Source organism: Penaeus vannamei, chromosome 30 (assembly GCF_042767895.1).
Source record: "Penaeus vannamei isolate JL-2024 chromosome 30, ASM4276789v1, whole genome shotgun sequence".
NCBI lineage: Eukaryota > Metazoa > Arthropoda > Malacostraca > Decapoda > Penaeidae > Penaeus > Penaeus vannamei.
In genome coordinates, this window is record NC_091578.1 from 17690016 (window position 1) to 17700835 (window position 10820).

Below are 10820 nucleotides of genomic sequence, written 5' to 3' on the forward strand. Positions count from 1 at the left end.
ATTTATACTCACACACACACACACCCGTCGCCTCACACACACACACACACACACACACACACACACACACACACACACACACACACACACACACACACACACACACACACACACACACACACACACACACCCGCACCCGTCACCGCACACGCAGACACAACACCAGACCACCAGTACCAAGACGCCTGCTCGTGCCCGCCGCCCTTCAGCCCCGTCTGCGCCAACGCGATGCCAAGAGGCGTCAAGAGGAAGCTGGATCGCCCCACCGCCGAGTGCGAGGAGGCGCGCCCCAAGAGGCAGGCAACCGCCGCGCAGAGGGTGGAGCAGATCCTCATTGAGCTCCGAGAAGCGTGCTCGCGGAACAGCAGAGAGCCCGAGGATGAACTCGGGCCTTCCCCGAAGCAGCTTCGGAAGCTGCAAGGTCGCTTGAAACAGACCAAGATCCCGCAGCTGTCCGTGGAGGAGGCAGACTCCCTTCTGGGGGCTTGCCCTCGGTCTTTGGGCGCGGGCGCGTACGGCGCGGCCTTCCTGAACGCCGCTAAGAACGTGGTCCTTAAATACTGTTTGGACTATGACTCCTTCTTAGCTTCGATCAATGAAGCCGAAAGCCTGTTGATTTTGAAGGACGCGCACGGCGTTCAGAAGCTCGTGGGGATGTGTCCGCAGAGGTTCCTACTTGCTACGGAATACGGGGGCCCGATCCTGGAGGACTGGCTCGGAGAGTGGTCTCCGCTGCTCCCGCAACAGTGGATCGATGTGGCCATCAAGATCGTAAAGATCTTCAATGGCATTCTGAAACTAGGAGTCGTGCACAACGACTTCAAATCCGACAATCTCTGCCTGCAGGTGACACCCCTAGGCATCCGGGTCACGCTCATCGACTTCGGCTTGGCCAGACACAGGGGCGAGTTCCTCAGGCTCAACGGCAACTTCAGCGCCGGCGGGTGGTATCCTCCCGAGTTCTTCCAGGGCGCCGGCGGTCGCTGTGGCTCCAGGTCCGAAGCCTACAGCATCGGGAAGGTCATGGAGTAGATCTTCCGGCGCGCCCGGCCCGAGACCCCTGAGCTGGCCGGCTGGGTGAGGCGGAGCCAACGTCATGACCCCAGTAGCCGGCCCTATCTACAGGGCCTGCTGGAGGGGCTGAGGGCCGAGCGGGAGGTCCAGCGCCGGCGGATGCTCAAGCGATGACCCGCAGTCCGGCCCAGTAAACCTAGGGATATAACACAATGCTTTATATAACACAATGCTTTAAAATCGAAATTTTTCGGGGTCTATAAAAAAAAGAAAAGAAACAAAAATAATAGTGCGTAGGAAACATTAAGGGAAAAAAATAGTCATATTCGCGGTATCTTTCAGTAAAAATGAATAAATAAACATATATATATATACAAATTATGAGGGTCCCTAAAGACTATTCATTATCCTCCTCTCTCCTTTCTCCCTTCTTCCCTATCTCTCTCTCCTCCTCCCTTCTCCCCTTTTCCATATCTCTATCTTTCTATCTTTCCCTCCCCTTCTCCCTTGTAACATAAAAACAAAACACATCCCGACAGAAATGACATTCAGACGCGACAAAAATAGCGATCTCTTTGCTCTGCAACGCGTCTCCGTCTCTTCCTCATCCTTCACCAGCAGTGACTCACGTAAGTCAATATCATTCATACAGTCCATACACCCTACCAACCCAATAGCCCATAAAATACACGACTCTCTGTTCACACGACACGCGAATACCGGCAACGGAAAAAGCAGGCAACGTTGTGCGATCTGCTGCCCTGCCCACGAGACACCGGCATCGTCTTCGGAGACTTCAGCGCAGTGCCCGTTTGTGACTGAGAGAGCTACAAGTTGTCCGCCGGTCCCTAATCCCGTTGTTTTGTTCACACATTCCAGCCACCGACTCCTACCCTCACTTCAAACCTTTTCTTTGCAACCGATGGCACAATTCTTCTGGTCAGGCTGGCGGGGTTTTTGAAACGAAAACAAAATAGAACTTTTACATTTATTAGATAAAACAACGTAAAAGAACAAATGATACAAGGTAACATACATGCAAGCTTCTGCTTGCATGTATGTTACATGAATAAATTGTCGACAAACCATAAAAAACCCTCAATCGGAGCTGCTAATAATACCCGTAGTCAAGGGGATATTCATAATATTCTAACGAAAACAGAAAACAAAGCCTTAATATTAGCAACATTCGTTTAGGAGAGATGTTTATGTAGCGCGTTATTGTTAATGGACTCGCGAACACTTGCAATCGTTTTGTACTTTCCCCTCTTACTTGCCGCTGAATTCTTGAGACACTTATATCGTGGCGGGGAATGTCGAATTAATATCTTTATGGGAAAACAAGGAGATAGGGAACAAAAAGGAGGGAAGGAGGGAGAGAGAGAAGAGAAGGAGCCTTGGTCGGCTCCATACCATCAAAACAGACGTTGGGAAACTGCCCTTGCCTACGTATTTGTAAACACTGAGAGAGAGAGAGAAAGAGAGAGAGAGAGAGAGAGAGAGAGAGAGAGAGAAAGAGAAAGAGAAAGAGAAAGAGAGAGAGAGAGAGAGAGAGAGAGAGAGAGAGATTGTTCCGGTCTTGTGACATATCTCATTCCTCAGTCAAATACCAAAAACATGACATTACATATAGAAAGAAAGAAAAATAAAAGATGAAATCTCCCAAAGATTGAATTTCACGCGCGACATTTCTCTTCTCTCCGATATGTTTACATGAAAACGGTGGTGATAGAATAGTGAGTACGACAGTTTTTACTAATTATTGTCCCCTCCTCTCTGCGGGGTTGAGGCGGGGACGGTGGCCTCCTCCTAACTATGTCCTGGTAGTTTGAACATGGGCCTCCTTTCAGGGCAAAAAGGACATGATCTCTCCGAGCCAGGTCTGGCGAGGTGTCACTGCTTTTGTTGTTAGGTGTACATAATATATATGTATAATATATATATAATATACATGTAATGTATATAGATAGATAGATATAAGTGGGTCAAGAAAACAGCCGGCGTAAAAAAAATGTTGTTTTATTATCCCTACAGGCACAGGTCTGTCACAGCAAAGATGGCAATTCTGCCATTTTTCTTTTCTGCTTTTGTTTTGATTCTTTTTATTTATTACACGTGTTTCATTAATCATATGCGCATAGCTAGGATTAATAGATAATCGGGAACATTGCTTTTATAAATACACAGGCCTGCAAAATAAAGACAAAATCTTGACACACGTAAGACGGCCTAATCATAAGATACATGTCATAAACACGTTATTATGGCAGCTGCTTACAGGCTCCGAAACCATGCTGCAATCGAGACACTAATGAAACTAATTAACCGTTACAGAGCTTTTTTTGGGGGGGCTTTTTCTCTAATCCCTTCGTCCCTTTTCCACGACCCTTCATATCTTCTCTTAACCCCTCACAGCAGCTTAGAATTGTGATTCTTTCCCTCTCTCTCCCCACTTCTCTCTCTCCCCTTTTTGCCATCTCCGCACATATTCACATTATATATATATATCATATATTATAATCATCTCTCTACTCCCCCCCTCCCTTCTCGAGCCTTCCCCCTTCTCTCTCCGCCCCCCCCCTCCCGCCCCTTCATCATTTGAGATTGACTGTGAAAGAAAAGTCGCACTCGGTTTCCCTCCTTCAGTGACGCATCAGACGCGGACGTTTCTGAAGCCGGAGACAAACCGTTTGAACGCCTTTCTCGCGGGCGGCGCCTCAGGGGCTCCCTCCTCCTCAGGGGCTCCCTCCTCCTCAGGGGCTCCCTCCTCCTCGGGAACTCGATCTCCTCCTGATAATAATAATAATAATAGAAATAATAATAATAATAGTAATAATAGTAATAATAATAATAATAATAATGATAATAATAATGATAATAATGATAATGATAATAATAATAATTATTATTATTATTATTATTATTATTATAATGATAATTATAATGATAGTAATAATAATAATAATAATAATAATAATAATAATAATAATAATAATAATAATAATAATAATAATAATAATAATAATAATAATGATAATAATAATAGTAATAATAATAATAATAATAATAATAATAATAATGATAATAATAATAATAATAGTAATAATAATAATAATGATTATACTAATGATAATAATAATAATGATAGTAATAATAATTATAATAATAATAATAATAATAATAGTAATAATGATAATAATAATAATAATAATAATAATAATAATAATAATAATAATAATGTTAATAATAATAATAATGATAATAATAATAATAATGATAATAAAAATAATAATTATTATTATTATTATTATCATTATTATTATTATTATTATTATTATTATATTAGTGATAATTATGACGGATAGTAATGATGATAGATATATGATAATACTACTGACAGTTAAAATTGAAATGATAATATTAATAATAATGATAATAATAACAGCGAAACAAATTCATATAATACAAAGACATGAAAATATTACACATATATGAAAACACAGCAAATATAGCAACAATACCAACAAAACAAAACCATAAGATACCCACAACACCCCCGTTAAAAACCAAGACACAACATAAAAAAAAAAGATTTCAAAAGAAGAAAAAAAAGAAAAAGAAATACAAACCGACATAGCGATCCCTTACAAACTCCCTCAAAACTCCCCCGACGTTAGCCATCATCCGCCAGTGTTGCCAGATCCCCTCCGTCACCCCTTTCCCCCGCAGCGTTGCCACATCCCGCGCAGTGTCGCCAGCGCGGAGAGAAAACATATGGTCGCCACACGCATGGTTTCATGGTAGTTCCAAAATCAAGGAAATGGGGAAGAAAAAAGGATCCAAGGCCGAGACGTGAGTGAGAGGGGGACTCGGGAAGGGCGGGGGAGTGGGCGTGATGAGGGAAGAGGGGGAAATAAGGGATAAAAGCGGGAAGGGGAAGAGAGAAGGAGAAAGGGCCGAGGCAGACCGGTATTTTGCCACAAAGATTTGGGGTTTTGGGGCGCTTTTGGGGCTGTTTTGGGGGTTGTGGAGAGGTTTCTGGGGTCTAGGGTGGTGTTTATGGGGTTCTATTAAGGTTTAAGGGCTCTTTAGGGTTTTTTTGTGCTATTTAAGGTGTCAGGTCTGTCCCAACGTGAAGTAAAATTTCTCCATTATTTTCTAAGTCAAAACGTCATAAATTTTAACTTTTTTCTCAAGACAGTGACATAAATAGGACGAGATCTCTCCATCGAACTGCATTTTAGGATTTTAATTCTCTTTATAAGACTGTAGAACATCAACTTGTCTTCATTGATAACTTTCTCACAAAATTAATCCTACTTTAGGGTTTAATTTCCTCTTTACGCGATAAATGATGCAATAATCTTGGTTTTGTTGGTATGGAGTCATTTTTTTATTATGTACGTACTTTTGTTCTGCTTTCACTTATATGCTTACATCTGCGTATTCTGAATGTGTCGTAATGTGGGAATGTGTACGCGTTAATTTGTCTTCCATGTGTAACTGTTGATTATAAGTATTAGATGTAAGTGTGTAAGTAATTGTATGTATGTAATGGTATTCATTCATATTTATACTTATAGGTGTAGTTGTGGACATATGTTTGGATAGAGTGAATGTCGTGTGTATGGTCTTTGTGGAATAGATTGCGAGTAAAACAACGAGCCGAAGAGGACAAAAACATGCGAACGTGTCGAAGGACTTTTCGCTGTTTTCTTTTATTCAGGATAGAGGTGTTTGGCATATTTGGTTACTTACTTTTCTTTGTTGTTTTATTTCAAAGCAAGTGTCATGTTCGCGTACCACACCGCGAGATAAAAGCACGTTCAAGTTCATGATATTAAGTGAAAGGAACAACAAAAAAATGAAGATTATTCGAAAAAACACCACCTGCTGTTAGTAAATTTTGAAATGTCTGTGAAGAGATTTAGATAATGTAAGGTTTATATATATAATAAACATAAAGGAATACAATTAATTATAGAAAATTTATGTGTGCAAAGTCAAGCTCATCCCACAACTGCTTATCTGTCATAAACCTGAATCGACTCGAATACTGCCTTTGTCTCGGCACATTTAGTGATTATTTATACCTTTACAGCGAAGTGATTGACAATATGCAAAAGTGCTGGAATATATTAGTTATCAGACTAATTATAAGTCTGCCATTATATATTAAAACCAAAATTTTGAAATTATGTGGGTATGATTTCCGATAACGTTTAATACACTGGTTCTGTAACAAAAGAGTGAGAGCCTTTATATCCTACGTACTACCAGTGTCATGTCATCATTACCTGTGTCCTACATTCGTCAACTTCAAAATGCCTGGAAGTGCCTCTGAAATGCTAAAAGTTCCCTAGGCTAAAGATGCTTTTACCCCGTGGACCTCAAGCGCATGCCCCGAGCCTTTGGTGCGTAGTGCTCTCCTAGTACATATTCAGACCTCCCCCCCCCCCCCAAATAATAATGATTTTAAAAAGTAAATAGAAAGCCATTAATCTTGCCAAAATGTATGTAAAAGAGGACTGTTATTCTTTGCCAGAGCGCCAAAGGCATGTATACGTACTGCAATGACATATCTCAGAACCCCGAATAATGCAATTCCCGTATTGCTCTTTGTCAAAAGTCAACAAACCTTCACTCTGTATATTCTTGTAAGAGAACTTTGTCTGGTTCCTTATATGATGACAAATTGTCAGGATGGTCTACAAACTAGATCTTGCCATGATATTTGTGGTACAAGTTTCTTGAGGGTTATAGGTATCATTTAACGCACTGAACCGTGAATTTATTATGTTTGGGGTTTATGTTTACCTTGTAGATTTTACAACATATGCGTGTTATGCGCTCATTAGTGCCCTGCACATTGATATTGAGCTTGAGATAGGGATTTCTATACCTAATGATGTTGCATGTAGTTTTGATAACCGTCCCCCCTCCCCTTTCATTTCTTTTCTTTTAATATCGTATTGGTCTTATTTTTGATGATTTCTCATAGGCCTGTCTCAAAAGCCTCAAAGTAAACCTTACACAGAAGTGATAGATCAGAGAAGTCCAAGGCATACCTGTTTCTGTAAAATAGCTATTGCAAATTGAATTTCAAGAAGACATTTAATTTATAGAATCATCAAAAAGAATCAAAAGTAAGGAGCATCCTGTCAGTGCTATGATAACGACCCTACACAGACAATGCGTAGACCTTCCTGAAGAATTTGTCGAATGAAAAATGATTCCTAGATCTTATCATGGGTTTGGACTTTGCCAGAGCACTGAAGGCATATAAGTCACAGCAATCAGATGATGACATGTATCGCAAAGTTTATTTAATTTCAGTTTGAAGTTATGTCATTTATCAGGAATGTGTTGTCTGGTGAATGTGTGTTTGAAACCATGGTGTTACCTTTCACCGATATTACATGAATTTTTCAGGTGGTGGTGTTCATTATGTTGTTTGTAGTATGTTCCTAGATTTAGTGTAAAAAGAGCAAGTTGCATTTAATAAACTTTAGATTATGATGACCTTAGGGTTGTGATTTCAAGAGGGACAGGAATTGTCATCATTAGGAACCCTCACTTCTGATTTTTTATTTGCTGTTATTAATAATGTTTATTTTTCCACGCCCTATACCTATTGGTTTGTAAAGATTATCTGCAGTAACTACTTTTGTTATGGAGATGACAGTCACTCCCTTTTGTTACAGAATTGTTGATAGAACATACACCTTTCTAATTAGTTCTTGTTCTGACTGTAAAAAAATATCTAATCAGATTAAGTTTGAGGGACAGGAAGAAAAGATTTTTAAAATAATAGATGTAATTGAACTTCCCCAAGCTATGTAATATAATTCACGAGATATCCTCTGTCTCCTTATCACTTATCCAGGGGTATCACAAAATTTGTTAAGTATTAGTAGATGTATAGTATTTACTTCATAAGAAGAGTATTTACAGGTTCTTAAACAGCCAAATAATTTTGCAGCCACAAGTTTCAGTTCTCAATAAAGTCTCCCTTTCCGAAACCAGAAACGGTGAGGTGGAGGACATAGCAGCCGACGGCATGCCCGATGGCGCCCCACCTGCATCCGACGCGGGCAAGAAGGGCAAAAAGGGCAAGAAGAAAAACCAGGACTGGGAGGATGACATCGCTAAGGAGCTTGAGCAGATGAGATTGGCCGAGGCTGGGGAGCTGCCCGCTGAGGAACCCCCGACTGAAGCCGCCGAGCCTGTTCCCGAAAAGAAGGAGAAAAAAGTGCGTTCAGATTACTGTTATTGTTGTTATTATTATCATTATTATTATTATTACTATTATTATTATTATTATTATTATTATTATTATTATTATTATTATTATTATTTATATCATCACCATCATCATTATTAATTTATTATTATTTTTATTATCATCATCATTATTATTATTATTAGGGAGACTGGCAGATTATAAGGATTGGGACCGATTATTATTCATATTAGTTAGTGTTTATCTTTTTTTTCCAGATAATTGTTGAATTGTTAAATGAGGAAGATTGTATTTTAATTTTCAATTTTGATATTTTTTGTTTTTCATTGTTGCAATTATGATTATTAGTATTGTAAAAGGAATTATTATTATTATTATTACTACTAATGTAATTGTCATTACTGCTGTTGTTATTGTTAATACTGTTATTATTTTTATTTTTCATTGTTTGTTATTATTGATATTGTCAGTATTATTGGCATTATAATTGTTATAATTATTCTTATTTCTATTTTGATCATCATTATTGATTTCTTTACTGCATTATTATAGTATTTTTATTTTTTCTCATTGTTATTATTTTTCTCCTCATCATCTGAAAGTCTATCAAAGGCACTCGAGATTTTGTAGTAAGGATAGCACTACTGCAGCTATGTCTGTTAGCACGATAAGCAGCGCTAACCCCTCCTTTCCTCCACAGAAAACCAGGAAAGGTGCAGACGAGGCCAAAGAGATGGAAGTAGAGGAGGAGAGCAAGAACAAAAACAAGGAGGAGGAGAAGAAGGAGGAGGAGGAGGCGGCACCTCCAGCAGCAGAGGACGACAAGGGCAAGAAGGGGAAGAAGGGAAAGAAGGGAAAGAAGAAGGGTTACGACGACGACGAGGACCTGGACAAGATGCTGCAGGAGCTGGAGATGGAGTACAAGGGGGAGAAGCCCAAGGAAGAGCCGCCCAAGAAGGCCCAGGAGGACGAGGCCAAGGACGAGGCCAAGGACGACGAGCAGGACGCGGGCAAGAAGAAGAACAAGAAGAAGCAGAACGGACCCGAGGCCGAGGTCGAGCCGCCCAAGCCCAAGGTGAGGAGGAGGGTGGTAGGAAAAGGCTCAGGACTCGAATCTGAGGAATGTGGATTAATATGTGGGTCTTGAATTGGGTTTTATGGAAGGCTGAGGTCTGGTTTGACTTGGATTTTGTGAATGTTTGCGAGAAAATGTTGAATTATCTAAGTTTTGAATTGAAATGAAATTCGGTGTTTGCGTTTAGATTTGGAGAAATTCAGTCAGAATGTTAAAGTCTGAATCAGGTTTTCAGCATCCCAGTTCAGTGTTTTGAAGTTGATAATATTCAGGTTATTTGTATTTATATTTTGGGAAGTTTCTTTTCCATTATTTTTAGTAATTTGAAAAAGTCAGCTTTTTGTTAGCCAAATGATAATAGCTTCCATTCCGCTCGCTCTCCCTCCCTCCCTCACTCCCTCCCTCACTCCCTCCCCCACTGTATATATATGTATAAATGTATGTATATATATAAATATATATATATATATATATATATATATATATATATATATATATATATATATATATATATATAATGTTTACTTGTTTATTTTATTGTTTATATGTTTATATTTACTTACATTTATGCATATGTGTTTTGATTTGATTAACTGTTGCTGAATCTTGTTTTTTCAGGAGGAGGACGCTTCAGAGGAAAGCACTGCCAGTAAAAAGAAGAAGAAGAAAAACAAAGATACGGCAGAAGCCAAGGTAAGTAAAAAAACATTTTGTGGGAGGTTGTGAAATTTAGTTTAATCAGTTTGTCTTGCTCTCTCTTTGTCAATTTTGTGATTTTTTTCTCATAATCACCTAGTTTTTTTCTTTTTTTTCTCACATTTCTCTCTCTCTCTCTCTCTCTCTCTCTCTCTCTCTCTCTCTCTCTCTCTCTCTCTCTCTCTCTCTCTCTCTTCCTTAACATCCTTATGCACTCTCTTTGCAAGCTTAATAGTGAGTTAGGAGACCTATGCAGCATCATATCCTATGCTGATGACATTCTCAATCAGATATTTGAAAGGGGGGAGTATGTTCTTCAGGTATTCAGTAAAAAGTGCACTCCCTTAGACTCGTAATCAACCCTGTCAAGACTAAGTATATTTCCAGATCACATAAACTGTCATACCTTCCAAGATTAGGTGGGCAAGTTATTGCAAAAACTGACACCTATAAGTATCTAGGTGTTAGGTGATTGCTCCCCACCTCATGTCCCGCAATTCCCGCTTCACTCGGGAAATCGTTCAAAACATCAGGGAATGCTGCCAGGAGCGCTTAAGACCTTTACAATACATAAGTAACAGATACGTTGGTGCTTCCCTAAGAGTCCTAAGATTGATGTACATTTCCCTTGTTAGGTCCATGATAGACTATGCGAGCCCGGTTCTTAGTAAGTTGCCACAAAATGTTCTCAGACCCCTTGAAATCTTACAGAACAAGGCCATGAGAGTCATTTTGGGTTGCCCAATAACTGCTAAAGTTCTTGTCATGAGGAAAGAGCTTGATCTCCCGTCA

The 10820-nt window shown here is 39.6% G+C and overlaps 2 protein-coding genes across 3 annotated transcripts in view; one reads left to right on the forward strand and one right to left on the reverse strand.

Moving 5' to 3' along the window:
- Positions 1-10820, reverse strand: part of LOC113807436 (venom carboxylesterase-6) — a 65053-nt gene that overhangs the window by 47252 nt on the left and 6981 nt on the right. The window lies entirely within an intron of this gene.
- LOC113828027 (cylicin-2-like) lies at positions 4653-10025 on the forward strand (the record flags this gene model as incomplete). The annotated part of the gene is given in 4 exon segments (XM_070143109.1): positions 4653-4866; positions 8041-8266; positions 8958-9332; positions 9951-10025. Coding segments are annotated over 4 exon segments (708 nt in total), but the record flags the coding sequence as incomplete, so codon positions are not given.